Raw genomic sequence first — 16,690 nt, 5'->3', positions numbered from 1 at the left:
ATCTATCTATCTATCTATCTATCTATCTATCTATCTATCTATCTATCTATCTATCTATCTATCTATCTATCTATCTATCTATCTATCTATCTATCTATCTATCTATCTATCTATCTATCTATCTATATGTGTGTTGGGCTGTATTCAAGCAAGAACCCACACATGCATAGCTACAACCTTTTTGAAAGTCTTGCTTACTGCTAAAAGGAATATTCCAATGGAACTGTCTACTGCAGGTAAGATATTAATTGCATACAATCTCTTAACCGAACCTCGTTTGAAAATGTTTGAACTATCCCTTTAATATGTGGGCAGAGTGAGAGTATACTCATGCTGCAGCCCCAGTCCATTCAAGTTTACAACACATTGGCTGGAATTCCCCACCTCATGACAAGAACTTCCTGGTTACTGCCTAATGGAGGCGCATACTTTTTCCTGTTTTATTATTAACACAAGACTAGGTCAGTACTCGCTGCAGGAATGAGCGGGTAAAAGAAGGTAAAACGTTTGGGTTGTAAAATCTTTCTAGTAATCCCAATAATATGCCCTTTTAATTTGCGCTGCTGGAACAAAAGCGGAGAGAGAGAAAGAAAGTGCACACGTTTTTTTTTTCCCTCTTGCCATGGGATTACAGTAGCTCGGTTGTTTTTCTTAGGGTCGACCCACCTCATTCATTACACAGGAGTTGTAGTAGCAACTCATTGCGTAGAGGCGCTGTGCATTGAGAAAAACAAGCCGCAGCAAAAGCGCTTTACAGCCTCCACCGGATAAGACTTAGGACAAAGCAAACCCTTTAGATGCCTTTTTTTTTTTTTTTTTTAGTATTCTTATGAACATAAAAACAAAGAAGAAAACTGTTTTCGTGTTGATTTTTTTTAATTTTTTTTTTATTATAATTTGAATAATAACCTGTGAAGTCAGGTTTCGGCAGTTATTTGTTTATTTATGTGTTTTGGCTTGAGCTCAAGTGATTACATTAAAAACAACAAAAAGAAAAGTGACAGGCTGCAGTAAAGTGGGGGAGAGGTGGGGTTGGGGTGGAGGGGTGGGGGTCTGTCGAAGAAATCAAGTCAATAGAAACTGAAGTGGAAGCAGGCGTTTAGCCGTGGTGACGTCGCTGCTCCACATTGAGCCAGTAGTAGAGAGTCAGTGGAGATAGATAGAGGAGCGCCGGAGTAAAGTACACACCGACATGAACTTCTCCTTCTAAAACTTCAGCCTTGTTGCTCTAAAAGCCGCTAGAGGACCAGCTTTTTTTTTTCTTACATCTTTGTTTTTTTTTTTATTCGCCTTTTTAAACGAGGAGCTCAGAGGAGAGGCATATTTTGGGGTTTATTTCTGTTTTTTTTTTGGGAGAGCGTCGACGACGAGCAGCCATGTCGTCCGCGGCGGTCGCTGCTTCTTCCAGGAGGCAGTCGTGCTATTTATGCGACCTGCCGCGCATGCCCTGGGCCATGATCTGGGATTTTACCGAGCCCGTCTGCAGGGGATGTGTCAACTACGAGGGAGCCGACCGCATCGAGTTCGTCATCGAGACGGCCCGGCAGCTGAAGCGGGCTCACGGCTTCCAGGAGGGGAGATCTCCCGGGCCGGGGAAGTCGCAGCTCTCCGGAAAGGAGATCCAGGCGATCAACCACCCAGCGGCGGGGGATTCCGGCTCGCGGCCGCCGCAGCCCCTGGACCGCTACCCGCTCTCCTCCGACCGCCCGCCCAGGCTGGGACCAGAGTACCAGTCTGGTAGGCAGGCGAACGGCATTCCGGTCCCTAACGGATTTCCCAAGCCCGACGAGCCGCCGGAGCTGAACCGCCAGAGCCCCAACCCGCGCAGGAATAACGCGGTTCCGCCGAACCTAGTGCCTTTGGTGAACGGGGGTATGACCCCGGTGCACGCCGCCAACGGCAGACCGGGACAGATGGGGCTCACATCCGCGCTGGCGGGCGGTGGTCCCGCCGATCTGGGAAAGAGACCCGCATCGGTGTCTAGCACCGAGCACGACAGAGAGGTGAAGGACAAGCACAGACCGGACAGCCTAACGCCGGAGATCTCTGAGAGCCACAAGAACCGAGAACAGGACTGGGGCAAGGGGAAGACGGTGAGGGACCTGATGGCTCTGCACACCTTCGACAGTAGGTTCAAGAAAGACCATGCGGCCATGCAACAAAGGGTGATGGGCTATGAGACCAACGCCTCTGCTTCCAAGTCAGGTAAAGCATTTCACATGGTATATACCCATGTGCAATCTGTTTGGATTGTAAATTATGGAGCTTTATTATTATGGAAGACATGTGGCGGTATTATGGCAAACAGTGCTTTTGCTTTGTTGCCTGTGGTTCAAAAAGGTGCAGCATAAATACAAATATATATTTTTCTAGACTGAATTCTTATTCCAAGTCTGAACTGTCCAGCTCAACTGTGTTCTTTAACCCTTTCCCACCTCCAGACAGAGGAAAGCACCCTCGCATGAAGAGAAAAGCATCACCAGAACCAGAGGGAGAGGGCACAGCCGCCAAGCTCAATGGGGAGGGACAACAGTGGTTACCGCCACCCGCCGAGGGACTCAAAATGCCTCCAGTTCCCCCACCAAGCTTCGTGTCTCCCCCTTCCACGATATCCCCCCACTCCCGCACCACCCCGCCCGAGGCGGCCCAGAACGGCCAGTCCCCCATGGCAGCGCTCATCATGGCAGCAGACAACGCGGGTGGGAACAGCTCCCCCAAAGATGGCAACCAGGTCCACTCAACCACCCGGAGGAACAGCAGCAGCCCCCTGTCACCGTCCTCCATGAACCAGAGGAGGCTAACGCAGAGAGAGGCATCCGGTGCGGGCACCCCCCAAGTGCAGGGCATGGACCAGGTGCACCCCCAGAGCATCCCGGACTCCTCGGTGCCGGGCAGCGTGCCGCTGTGCTGCACGCTGTGTCACGAGCGTTTGGAGGACACACACTTTGTTCAGTGCCCATCCGTGCCCTCTCACAAGTTCTGCTTCCCGTGCTCGAGGGAAAGCATTAAGCAGCAAGGTGCCACGGGTGAAGTGTACTGTCCGAGCGGGGAGAAGTGCCCCCTGGTCGGCTCCAACGTGCCCTGGGCCTTCATGCAGGGGGAGATCGCCACCATCCTGGCGGGAGACGTCAAAGTAAAAAAGGAGAGGGACCCTTGATTTTGTCTGAACACTTCTTCTGGGGAGGGGAGGCAAAAATCTGAGTATAAATATATAAATATCACATACATACCATTCAAAACAAACTAATGGACTTGTACATATTGGACCCAAGGGAAGAGTATACTTCGTAAACATGGTTGTATAATTTTTGATTTTTGAATACATTGTGTTTCTATATTTTTGAAGATAAAGGTATGTACTCATCATAATGAACTACGTTCCTCTTTGTTGATGTTTAACAAAAATTCTTGATGTACTTCTAGGTCTGGTGGCAGTTCCTGTTTAACGTAGAATGTGACTAATGCTACTCTACGAGCACTTGGCAAAACTAAAATGCTTTTAGCTGTACTTGTATGCACTTGTTTAAAAAAAATTGCCAAATACAATTTCTGATCTTGTATGAACTGATTGTCTGAGCTTGCTTCATTTGCGTTATACACCGGGCTGTGGACAGAGAGGACGGGGAGATGGAGGGAGGGAGGAGAAGGAGGGTGGTGGTGGGGGTTGGTTGGGACTCTCGGGGTCTGACGTGCAAGCTTGTTGTGGCGGCTCAGGAGGCTCGACTTACGCTAAACAACATAAGTAGGCGTCGGTTGGATGACAGCTTCTCTGCACACATTGCTTTACGTGATTCACGTAGACAAAAACAAAACGCATTGTCGCAAGTTTGCTCCAGTTTTTTTTTTTTTTTTTTTTTTTTGCACTACTGTGATTGATTGCAGAGCACAGAAACAGGTGCCAAGTCATGTTCAGTCAGCTGGGATCTGTTGAGTCAGTAATTAGAAAGTGCATGACCGCCAACATGGCAGAATAACTGTGTTGAGCACCAATTTTGGAGTTTTGCTGAAATAGTCTAAGGATAAAGCCACTGCTTCCACGGAGGTATTTATTTGATGCAAAACAATCAATATAAATAGTTTTATCCACTAAAATAAAAAGTCTAATATCATTGAACAAGGTTTGGGTAGATTTGCACTACCGCAACACTGAATATGCTTTGTTTGGTGCATTGTGCAACTATGACTTATACTACCACTGGTAATGTTGCAATAAGGTACCAGACTCTAGGAAGAGCATGTCTTTTTTGAGTACACAATAAATTGCTGGGGCGTTATACGCCAACCCTGCACTGAATCTCTTTAAACTGAAATTGGACTGCTGCAAATTCATGGCGGCACCATCATAAAAAGCGGCGGCTCTGCAGTGGCAAGCAGACATTCAGACTCGTCTCTACAAGCAACGGCGGACATGCTGGGTGACAAAATGGAGCTTTTTTTCTCCTTTGGCTGGGGAAGAGATGCAGTCTTAGACAAAGCACTTCTGTGTAACCGATGCTAAAATAATGGAGACTGATATCTAGCAGATAGGGGGACTTTGTGAAAAAAGCAGTTGCGTAATTATTACCATGCGTAATTTGCTTCTTCCTCATGTTTAGCCAAGTAGCTCCCTGATTTGCAGGACTAACATGCCCCCATATCAGCCTCTTTTGCTCAATTATTTTGGGTGTACTTAGATCCATGAAATCTGGAGTTATTGACATGCTTGTTCTGATGGCTTCTCTGTAATCTGCATGGTGTCCTGGTGAACAGTTTAATTCATGGTGTGGACTGAAAACATAGCCTTTGCACCCTACTGTTTAGCAACTGTTGTCCTCCTAATGAGAGAGAGGAAAAGTCTGTCATAGATGCAGAAACAACTCATAACAGTTATTCCTTAGTTGACATTTTCAAGGCAGTTGTTTATTTATGCATCTTTTTCCGTTGGACCCTAAAGCCAGGCACATAACCCACTTTGATAAGGGTGACACTTTACTGTGCCAATCTGCAACACACCACCCACATATTCCACCTTTCATGCTGTTGTCACAGATTTTTGTGTTATCTTTTTTTTTTATAGACTGACCTACCTGTTTGTCATTATATTGCACCGGCGGGCCAAAGTCGGCCGGCCGCTTCAGAGAGATACAGGAGACAAAAGCCAGGTGTGTTTATAACCTGGCTTAAAGTGTGACATAGTGAGATACGGGAGGCCGTTTCTGCCCGTAAAGATTTACGTCAGCGGAGCGAATACCTGTTTGCACAGCAGTGATTAAAATAGCCTGTGCTGTATCTAATACAGTAATAACGTGTCTCTGGAAGGAGGGGTGTCATAACACAAAGCTCCCAGGTTGCGTAGCTACCGGTGCACAACAGATGCTCAGTCACAGCCCTTCGATGCATATGCAGGAAGGGGCATTTGGGAGAGGTTTCAGTAAACATCCAGCGTTTTGAGGAAACTGCTTTAATGTTTATATAACAAAACAAATCCAGTGAATCATCCCTCTTTTTTCCTCTATTATTGTGCAGGAGCACATTTGTGGTTAATGGCTCACAGGGTTTCGTTTTGTCTCTTCCCCAGATCCTTCAGGGATTTTTAATGTTTAAGCTGCTGCTGAAAGAAGCAAACTTTTAAATTATCTTTTTTACCAGCTAATCTGGTGAGCTGCATGTACGAAGATCAGCTGCTGCTGTCTCAACTGTGCAATTAAACTTTATTTCCAGACAACAACCTACCACAAAACATATCTAAGGTGCTTTTATGCTTTGCATAAATCTAGTGTTTGTGAGTAGGCATGGAGTGGTATAATATTTTCGTTGCATGATAACCTCGAGTAAGAATATCGTATCAGGGTATTAACACAAAAATAAAAAAAAGTGTGTAACATGATCCAACGGCTTTATTCAAAAGAGAAGAGCAACAATTATTCATAATGCTGCAAAAATGCTCATTATTACAGTTATAATAATTTGAAAGATTTGTTTGATAAATAGAGCAAAAATGCTGAATAAAATCCAGCTAAATGTAATAATTTCTGTATTGATGAATGATGCTCCTTTAGTTTCCACACAACTTTCTGTGTTTTTTGCAAACAGCCATACTTTCAAAATGTCATAATATCTTGTCTTTCAGCCAGCTGACCTGCAAGGTGTAGCAACAGGTGTGGGAGGGGCAGCAACGTGTATTCCTATGTTGACCTTACAGCTGGAGAACACTCTGGGCAGCCTGTAAGCGCTCTTGGGGATCTGATTATAAGGACTTTAAACCGTTTAAGCTGTAACTGTTGAATATCTTGGGATACCTTGATACTGGTAACCAGCACACATGTAGTGGTGATGATTGTTTGGTTTTTTTAGGTCAACCCAGCACTTTATAAACTGCACAAACAGTATGGTGGAATATTTTGGAAGTTTTGAAATACAACCTTGGTACCGGTAAACAACCATTGGCTGCACGTGAGAGGTACTCAGTGTGTTGTGCATCCCCTGTCTCGCTCCAGAGTGACCGAACACTCCTGCACTTTGTCTGGCTTCTCATTAAATAGCACTAATTCATAAAAACATTATGATAGACATTATGATTTGCAACCCTAACTGTAAAAACTTGGTATATCTTGATATTAGTAACCCGTGTGCTTATTCGTGAGAGGCGTTCAGTGTCAGTTATAATGCTTTTCATCTTGTATTTTCTCCAGCACTTCCTTCAGAATCTGATTAAAAGGATTTTAAAACAGTATGATGGAACATTTTTGAGGTTTTGTAACAGTAACTGTTTAAAGCCTTGGTATATCTTGATCCTGGTAACCAGCAAATAACTACTGGTGAGAGGTCCTCAGTGTGATTTACATTGCCTTTTGTCTCATGCTTTCCCAGGAACTCCATTCGCTCCTGCAGGTTCTCTGGCATCTTATTAAAATGACTTCTCTATTTTGTAACCATAGTGGTTTAAAACCTTTGTCTTAGTTGATACTGGTAACCCTATTTGCGAGAGGACCGACCTGTGTTGTTTTTTTCCGTAACGTCTGGCGCTTTCTCAGGTATCTCCATAAAACTACTTGAAATTACCAAACATTTGTAACAGGAGACATTAAACTTTTTTTCTGGTTGACCTGGAGAAACATTTTATGTGCAGAAGAAGACTCCCTCTACTTCTAATGCTCCCGTAAATGCCAGACTTTCTTTATCCAGATGCTGCAACACAAACCTCACCAATCAATTGGTCATAAAAAAATCCCTCATGGACTGATTGATTCTCCTGACATAATCTTGTTAATCAAGCTAAGTGGAAGGCAATAACTGATAGCTGAAGCAGAGCCTCTCCTTGTAATGGTTAACTCAGCTTGTAGGCTGTTATGTAGTATTACACAAAGATGTTGGTGTTACAGTCAGATCTCCAGAGGTCATAATTGCTGTTTGGAAAGCAGATGGTACAGTTGTAGCTCCTATAAATGTAAAGAAAGGACAGAAAATACTGTTGCCAAGCACCAATCATGTTTATTCTTATTGTTAAAAAGCAGCCAACCATAACACTAACAGCATATCTGCTGAAAAAATACTATAGAGTTTAATCCTTATGTTATATTTGAACATGGACTATAGTGTGTAGGTGGGTGGAGAGGAACATGCAGCACTCAGTGCAGCCAGCTGTTTCACTAATGAATCTATGTTTAGCACAGTAAATCAAAAGGCCCGCTCTGCTGCAGTAATCCCTCCTGAAAGCGAGCAGATACGGGGACGCGCCAGAAAGAGTATCTGGTCCACATTTCTCCACTCCCAGTTTAACTGATCCCACTCGGTTAATTTTAGACCTGTCGAGGGGGTGGGCAAGGTCACAGCAAATGTTTGTATCAAGGGCACACTCAGATCTGCAGTTTTTTTCCCTCCCCTCTTTTCATCAATCAAAGCTCGACTCTGGAGCTGAGGGCTCCTGCGAGACTGGTAATAATGACGGCTTTTCTCTTCAGCAAGATGGAGCTCCAACCGGCAATTAGGAGGAGCAGGGCTAAATCCGCAGGATGTGTAAAATTTCCCCTCAAATTCTTGGCTCAGTCTGTAAAGGAAGGGAGACGAAGGGGGGGTTTACATTCAGCTGGATGTTTACCACGACGGGCCTGCAGAGTTAAAATGATTACAGTGCTGAGTGCCAAATGTGTTTTTACTCTGAAACTCTTGTGTTTTCTGTGCTGTTTAACTGTTTTCCGTTTAAAGCAGCAGATATAAACAAAAACTGTTCCTTTAAGAGGTGCCATTTTCACCATTTTTAGAATTATTTCCCCTTTAGTCGTTTATGCGTGCCTTTTCATACACCAACGTGGCATTTTGAGATCCTAATATTTCATTTTTATTCCTTATGATCTAAAGTGTGTGTCTGTCTCATCTTTCTCCCCTTTTTCTTTCTCTTTGACTGGTGGTTACACTCAGCCTCTCTGTGTTGCCTGTATTCCCTTCTTTCTGCTATGAATCAAGTCTGTGAAATGGAAATCAGGACTGAGTCTCCCCCTCTTTCCAGACATCAGAACCAGCCTGTGCCTCCGATGTTTTTCTCAGATCTTGGAGTGCTGCCAAATCTTATAAGTGGAGCACAGAGAGAGAGAGAGAGAGACAGAGCGGAGGAAGAAGAGAGCGACAGAACATAGAGGGAGGAGGCGTAGGACCAAAAAAAAAAAAGATGAAAAGAAAGAGGATGACAAATGAACGAGGGAAAGAGGCAGTGAGCTAGATGAAAACGTTGCATGGGACTGATCCAAAAATGTTTGGACCTTTTTTCTTGTGTTAAAGCAGAGCCCAGCACAATCCCTGCTTTTTTTTTTCTGCTGAGCAACTACTCCTTGCTTCTGGCTCAAGATCAGCTGATAAGATGGCATGCTGCGACTGTGCCAAATACAAAATAGAAAGCAATAGGGAGTGCAATGCAGGAAAATTTGGTGCACACATTTATTTTAAATAATGGTGTCACCTGGTGCATGCCAGTCAGTGTAGTAGGAGTTATATTACCACTTCCAGCTAAAGTTAGACAGAGCTGTCAAAGTGAGATGTCCTAAAAGTGGACATACAAGCAGGCAGCACAGATTTAATCCTGCAAGCAGTGCATATTCCTTGTGACTGGGTCAGATTCACTGAAAAACACTGGTAAAGTCATACTGAGTGTTTGCATGTATAGTCCTCCCCTATGAAGATGTTGAATGAGCCATCGGCTGAACTGTCAGATTTTTGCTTATTTTTTTTTATGTGTCATGTTGGAAAGGCATGGCCGCCTGTCCCCGCTCCCCTCTGAGATGATTGTTTAGTCAGCTGAGAGTCTGGATTCTAAGAGATGAGATGTCCTGCGATGGCCATCTGTGCACTGCCTTTGGAGTTGAATAATAGCTCAGAGCCCAAGTGTGCCTGTGTACACAATAACCAGATTAAGCAAATCATTTCAAACAGACTTGGACAGAAACCAAGATGAAGACGAGGTACGACTGTTTACAGGGACAGGATGCAGGAGAAATGTTTTAGCTGAATGTCTTAATTAAAGCTAGCTGCTATGCATCTGCTGGACTGATAAATGGTTTTGCTTCTTGGGCGTTTCAGTAGATCTGTGATGTGTCAAGGAGTTTTTGCATTTCTATACATGATTACAACCATGGACCATGCTTGGACACGCCCCTAATTACATGTAATGAGATCAGCTGTTGCCATCTAAATTTAAAACAATAAGTCGTCACAAGAACTGTCTAAAGTACTTTTTTGTGCTGTACAAGTATAATATTCATGAGCACGGGTGAGAAGGAATGAGATTCTTATGCTATGGTAACACTGAGTAAAAATACCACAGTTTCATGACATTTACACAATTTTAAATAAGAAACAAACAACATGATTTAATTGCTTTTATTCAAAACAGAAAAGCCACAATTATTCCTACCACTGCAAAACTAATGTCACATGGCATCTCATTAAAACATCGGAGCGGTCCAAAGGAACATTTTGAATGTTTTGAGATGATAAGTGTTTAAAACCTTGGTAAAAATTACAATAAGCACCTGCTAAATTTTGTAATTTTTTATAGGTGGCTGTTTTTTGCAAACAGAAATATTTTTAAATTTGTCTTTCTTGTAAGCGAGGGAAACGTTTTGCAGCCATCTTTCACCCTGCAGAAAGTCAAACTGCAGCAACCGGTGGAGGAGGGGCAGCGCCGCCTTGCTCCATGTTCCAGTCAGAGAAAATTTGACTTTTGCTTTTTCTGGCCTCTCCATTAAAGAATCTTAAACTGTGAAAACAGTGTAAAATTGAAAAATGAAAAATTGTATTGTAATCCTTTACACAGCAACAGGTGGGGGAGGGACAGCACCGCATTACTCTATGTCCAATACAGCCAGAGAAAATCAGGGTAAATCTGGCAATTATTCTGATTTATTATTGATTTACTCTCCTTAAAAGAACATTAAATCATAGAAATAGCTTAAAAGGAAATAGTAGCATAACTTTTTTAACATAGTTCTACCTTGATAGATATTGAAAACAGACCCATTACGTTTTATAATTGTATCTTGCGCCAATTTGTCTATCCTGTAAACGTAGGAAACCTTTTAGCAGCCTTCCTTCAGCTAGCTGACTCAAAGTGTGCAGCAACAGGCGGGGGAAGGGCAGTGCTCTGGTAATCTTTGCTACTTAAAGCTAGAAAACATTGGTGACTACTGCAGTTTCGCTAACATATTTAAACAATAGGAATGGTATAACCTTGGTAGACCTTAACCGACCCATGCCTCTTCTGGAGAGGTCCTGCACTGTTAAGAGGAAAAAACTCTGATATTTTGACATTTTCTGTTTTTTTCTGGGAATACCTTGTGCGTCCATGCTTACGTACACAATGAACGCCATCCACAAACTTACTGTAGTTCCTCTCTGTCTGTTACATAACTGTAAGTGGGAGCTATTTTTCCTTCCAATGCTAATGTTGTCAATCAAAGCTTAGTGGCAGCCGCTGCTCAATCTCCACTCAGAGGCAGAATAAAGCTTTTATCGCCTTTGTTCAGCCTGCCGTGCCAGTCAAAATTCTCGGCTTTGCTGTTTTCACCTCCAGCTCTCATTCCACAATCTCTCTTTCTCTTTGTTTTCCGGCCCTGCTTGGAAACAATATTCTCCGGAATTGTTTACATTGTCTCCCAGCCATGGAACATTTGAGTTGGAGTTAAGGAGCGAGAGGAGGTCGGGTCAGCAGAGGGAGAGAACAAGCAGGGCCTCTGTTTGACAGGTGCGCTCTATTATTGGAGCCGGCGACTTCCAGGGTGTTACACAACTGTGTCGCTCATGCAGGTTTATTTAGACTGCCGGCAGAGTCTTCGGAGTATCTGATAACTCGGGCAGAGCGTGTCCCGACAGGTGTCGGAAGGGGATAATGGTACGCCAAATAAGAGAGGGGTTTTTATAGCTCAAGGTTGATGGGTTGAAATCTGAGGCACATGGAGGCTGGAATTCCTGATTTTAATTCCCTGGTACTGGCACAAACACAATCCGGCTATGTGGATCCAGCAGGGGCACATTTGTATTTAGCCATCATGACATAAAGTATGCTAATGACAGGTTGCATTTGATATACTGTATACATGTCTGCTGCTCTGTAATGATATAATCACAGAGGAGAAAACAGCAGCTGCTCCCCTCCCTCGTCCTCCTCTTTGGCTGGAATGTGCAGGGGGAGAAAAATTATCCGATGTCATCCGGAGTGATGGAAGCTTCTCTGTTGAGCCAGAGGAAAATGTTCAGGGCTGGAAGCAGGAGGGGAGGGGGGGGGAGTGGATATTTCTGGTTGAGTGTGAGTTTGAGTAAGTCCGGGCACAGAGCCAAGCATGCTGATGGAGGGGGAAGAGAGGGGACAGGAGGGTTTTTTTTTTCTTTTTTGAGAGAGACAGAAAGTCTTTTGGGCTTGCGCACCATCAGCTTTACTAGCACACAGCTGCTTCTGGAAAATTCTGCACCCTGCCCCAGTAAACCACCAGGCATGACATGAATAAGAAGAATGGCCCAGGCTTCAAACAGTGCCTGCTTTTTGCTATTGACGTGGGCCTAACAGACTGGTACAAATGCCCTGGCCTTGCACATAGTGGAAAAATCAACAAAGAAGGGGACACTAGGGCACAATGTAGAAATGAAATCCTGGCTTTAGGAGGCTTTGTCTGGACAAGGACATAGTTGACCCTGAGGGCTTTGCAAAAGGTCCCACGACAAAATGCCAGCTGATTTGTTTTGATGGGGGTTACTTGTTCACCAGCCAGTCACTAATTTGAGAGTAGGAACCCACCAGATTGCTTTCAGTCAGCAAGGGGTGCATAATTGTAAAGTGGGAAAAAAAGATACATGGTTTTAAATTTTTTTAAATTAAAGTTTAAAAGGTGTGCAGTGCAACTGCATTCAGCCCTCTTTACTCAGATACCCCTCATAAAATGCTGTGCAACCAGCTGCCAGTCACCTAATTAGAACCAGGTCAAGGATTCAGTTGTGTAGTAGTTTATTGCAGGTTGGATATTGAAGAAGAAAGCAATAAAAAGTCAAAGTTGCAATTTGAAAGTGGCCAGTTTGGAAGCAACTTATACCTCTGTTCATAATGCCTTTCTTTAAAACCAGTATGAATGAAATGGCATTTGGGATTTGTTTAGCAGACTTCACCAGATCGTTGCTGAAGAAATGTTAACAAAAGAAAATGACTTTTTAGAGTCAAGAAGAGTTCAGCACAACAGTAAAAACAAATCCAGCATATCTTATAAAGGCCATGCTGCTAGTGAAGCCAGAGGAGGAATCCATGAAGAAGGCAAAGTAAGAAAGACCCTAATACTTGATATTATAGTAAAATCTGTTTTGATAAGTAACTCTGCAGCATGTCAATATGGCTGTTGCCAGGGAAACAGGAAGTGCACACACATGCAGTCCAGAGAAAGCCACTATGCACCCCCTCGCCCTCGTATTTCCCATTTAAAAGTGCTCAGTAGGAACTGCAGGGCTCTCCTGTCCAGGGTTGTGCATCATCCTGAGATCTTCCTGAAGAAACCAAAAACGTATCCCTCACTGACTTCTAACCCATCAGCATGGACATCTGTGATGAGCCCCAATCTGAATTTAATGTTATTTATGAAGCATCTCCATTAGTTTTCACACCTTATCCTAAGACGCAAAGTAATTTTCATTACATTTATTTTGTTGCAAAGTATACCAACGAAAATATGATCTTTTTGTATAAATTTCATCTTGCTTCTAAACTGTTGGTATGCAGTGAAGGTAATCTGTTCAGATAAGACGAAAACTAAACTTTTTTATCTAAATGCGAAACAATCTGAACTCGCCATCTGCACTCCGAAACATGATGGTGGCAGCATCATGCTGTGGGGGTGTTTTGTTTTTCAGCTAGGACAGAGAAGCTTGATCAAGTTTCCTATTGCTTTTTTGCATGTGTAGTCAATGGCGAGTTATCTGCAAATGTGCAACACTGCAAATCCTTTTCTGCATTCTGATTATTTAGGGAAACACCAACCACTGTATGCCAAAGTTTCGTGAAAAAAAAAAAAAATCCATGTCGGGTTTTCCTTCTAAGTCATCGCTTATGCGCTACTTTGTGTTGGTCCATCCAGTGGCAATTTTGGATATGAGCCATATAGCTCACTGCCCAGGGTGGCACGCCATATGAGGGCGGATGTATTTCGGGGTACAGGGAGTGAGTCTTACCTAGACCAAGTTTTGTTTTGCCTATTTGAAGGCAGAAATAAGCGAGTCGCCCCTGTGTTGTGCACAGTGTAAGCACTACATGAAGATGTGGCTGCTATGATCAATGGCGCTGAAATTGGCATCTGAGTAGCAGCTTCCGATTTTGCTCAATTAAAGGACTATTTAACTGTTTTTGGGGATCTAAACTGCATTTTTGCAAATTCCTGAAAATACACTAATCAAACCTAAACTGGATACACTGAAAACAGATTCCTTCAAATGCAAAAAGAGACTGAGTGAACCTTTATTCCGTTCTGTAGATTATTCCATTCCTTTAAGGTTGCAAAAGCAGTGGCTCGCCAAGGGATTAATTTTTGTCATCTCATAAAATCCCCATAAAATACATTTAGGTTTGTGGTTGCTATCTAACAAAACGTTTACGGGGTATGAATCCTTTTGCATGACTCTGTTTTTGTCACTGGGGTTGGCTGAAGACAGCATGTGCAAAACAAACCTGGCGTCTGAGAGAGCATGTGCCAGCTGGTGTGTGTTGCGATGTTTCTAACATGACCACTCAACACTTGCCCTCAGTCTAAAAGCCTTACCAGCAATGAGCAGCATGTCAGAGATCTGCTCTGCACATGAGATAATGTAGGCCCTTATCCATCCATGAGGCTGTTAGCTGCAAAAAAAAAAGCCTCCCTGGTGTTGACATTTCCCTGCCCAGCCCATGTGAACACACAGTGCCATGAAGGCTGCTCTTAGGCTGTCTGTATCCATGACCGATAAAGGGGTGAGTCAGCCGGTTGTTTATCCCTGTCTCCTCCTCCTCCTCTGCCTGGCAATACACCCCCATATGCCCCCGTAATCCTTGCTTGCAAGGCCTTATGTGTACATTCAGCACATGGTTGACTGTATAAATAGCAGCGACCACGTGGCTCGTCGCTGACACCTGACATTTTCCTGCCCTAGCAAGCCTTTGATACATTTTGCGCTTGGCGTGCATTCTTCTCCCGGGTTTATCCATCTGTCAGTGCAGAGCCCAACCCCCTAAGCCAATACTATGTTCCTGTAACGTAACACGAGGCTCGTCTTTCCCTCTATTCATCTGAACATGCAAGCACTGCATGGCACGGACTTTACCCCTCCTTCCTCCATGTTTCCCCATCATTTCCCAACATATCCACTCCTACCCCTGCAACAAACACACTTACAGCGTACACTCAAATTGTAAGCTTTCAGCCTTAACATCTAGCCAGTCTCACCAAGACGGAGAACCAAAAAAAAAAACAAAAAAACAGCAAGATGGGAATTGTACTAAGCTGGGGTGATAGAGCTGGCAAACGACAGAATGTGGGATTGTGTGCAGGCTGAGATCTTCCTGGCTGCCTGCCAGGTTCCTCCAGCAGCAGAAGCAGCAGCGGCGGCACTGCAGCATGTCAATATGGCCGTTGCCAGGGAAACAGGAAGAGCACACACACCAACGCGGTCCAGAGAAAGCCACTATGCACCCTCTTGCCCTCAAATTTCCCATTTACAAGTGCTCAGGAGGAACTATAGGGCTCTCCTGTCCAGGGTTGTGCATCATCCTGAGATCTTCCTGAAGAAACCATTTATGAAGCATCTCCATTATTTTTTACACCTTATCCTAAGACACAAATAAATTTTCCAAAAATGAGAAAACATTGCCTCTCGTAGAAACATGAAAAGGCTCAGCACACTTTTATTCTTTTGTTCATTACAAATTATTGCACATAAATCAAGCTAATCTTTTACAAGTTTAAATAATTTGAAATTTGTGTGGATGTCCTCTTTGGTGTAAATTTGCTTTTTGCACAAATTATTGAGCCCTGCAGCAAACAGCTGTGAGTTATTGAGGAGGTCTGAGCTCCTCCTTCAGGCAGCAGTCACAGCTTGCAACATAAATGAAGTGGTTTACTGAACTGAGCCACAATGTATCATAGCAAGCAACTGGCCAGCCTTGTGCTGCCATGTGGTTAAAATGCTTATCAGTATACAGCTGAGCACTTTTCATCAAAAAATAAACAAAAATAAACTTTTTATCTATTTTTCTCTGTTGTTTTGTTGCACTTTCAGTTTGTCGTGTTGGAACAGACGGTTTTGTACTCTCTTCAAAAGATGAACTTTGTAACATCGGCATTGTTGCATGTTGTTACTTTTCCACCCTTTGGCAATTTACAGCCAAGACTTTTAAAGCATTTTGTTATTATTTTATGTAATGTTTCTAAAAGAAGAGCGTTAAATAATGGTGAATTGTCAGGAAAATTATACATGGTTTTCAAAATCCCTTACAAATGTGCATTTTTATTCAGCCCCGCTCTGGCACCCTTAAAATCCAGTGCAACCACCTCTCTTGAGAAGTCACATTGTGGAGTAGTTTATAGCAGGATTATGTTTTATAATAATATCCCAAGTTTGAACTCCTGTAAAGAGTATAGGACAACTGCAAACATACCAAGACATAGCCGACCATCTAAACTGACATCCTGGGTAAGCATAGCAAAGAAGATGCCAAGAGGCCCGTGGTAACTCCGGAGGAGCTGTAGAGATTCAAGTCTCAGGTGGGGCACTCTGTAGAAAATAAAACCATTAGCTGCCACTCAACAAATTTGGCCTGTATGGAAGTGCCTCAAGAAGAAAGCAAATATTGATGGAACGTCTGCCACAGAGTGTGTAGGAGATAGATGGAGCTAAATACAGGGCAATCCTGTTAGGGGGGGAATGCTAGAGACTGGGATGAAGGTTCAACTTCCCACAGGACAACAACCCTAAACATAGCCAGATATACAAGGAAATGGTTTAGATCAGAACCTTTTTATGAATTAGAATGGACTAGTCAAAGTCCAGACCTGAATTCAAGTGAAAAGAAAAGGGGTAAAATATTTAAGTCTAGAAATGTGCAAGCTGGCAGAGATATCCTCCAAATGAGGCGTAGCTGTAGCAGACAATGATCCTAAAATGCTTGTCTGTCACTTACAATCCCAAGAAATTACAGAAATTTGTGGAAAAAGTCCAA

The 16,690-nt window shown here is 43.4% G+C and overlaps 1 protein-coding gene across 1 annotated transcript; it reads left to right on the top strand.

Annotated features, from left to right (window-relative positions):
- The first annotated feature begins 1,058 nt into the window (after positions 1–1,058).
- irf2bp2a (interferon regulatory factor 2 binding protein 2a) lies at positions 1,059–3,564 on the top strand. The gene is made up of 2 exons (XM_047352249.1): positions 1,059–2,205; positions 2,442–3,564. Exons 1-2 carry the CDS (start codon positions 1,377–1,379, stop codon positions 3,155–3,157), a joined length of 1,545 nt encoding a protein of 514 aa, XP_047208205.1. The 5' UTR covers positions 1,059–1,376; the 3' UTR covers positions 3,158–3,564.
- The last annotated feature ends 13,126 nt before the right edge of the window (positions 3,565–16,690 follow it).

The sequence above is a fragment of the Girardinichthys multiradiatus genome, chromosome 22 (assembly GCF_021462225.1).
Source record: "Girardinichthys multiradiatus isolate DD_20200921_A chromosome 22, DD_fGirMul_XY1, whole genome shotgun sequence".
In the NCBI taxonomy this organism is placed as follows: Eukaryota; Metazoa; Chordata; class Actinopteri; order Cyprinodontiformes; family Goodeidae; genus Girardinichthys; species Girardinichthys multiradiatus.
This window is presented reverse-complemented; position numbering and strand designations above follow the sequence as displayed.

What these genes read in the sequence shown, in the direction of transcription:
- irf2bp2a (XM_047352249.1), top strand. Translation starts at nt 1,377, where the DNA reads ATGTCGTCCGCGGCGGTCGCTGCTTCTTCCAGGAGGCAGTCGTGCTAT. An exon ending in CGCCTCTGCTTCCAAGTCAG is followed by an intron (nt 2,206 to 2,441) that starts GTAAAGCATTTC and finishes TCCCACCTCCAG; the next exon opens with ACAGAGGAAAGCACCCTCGC.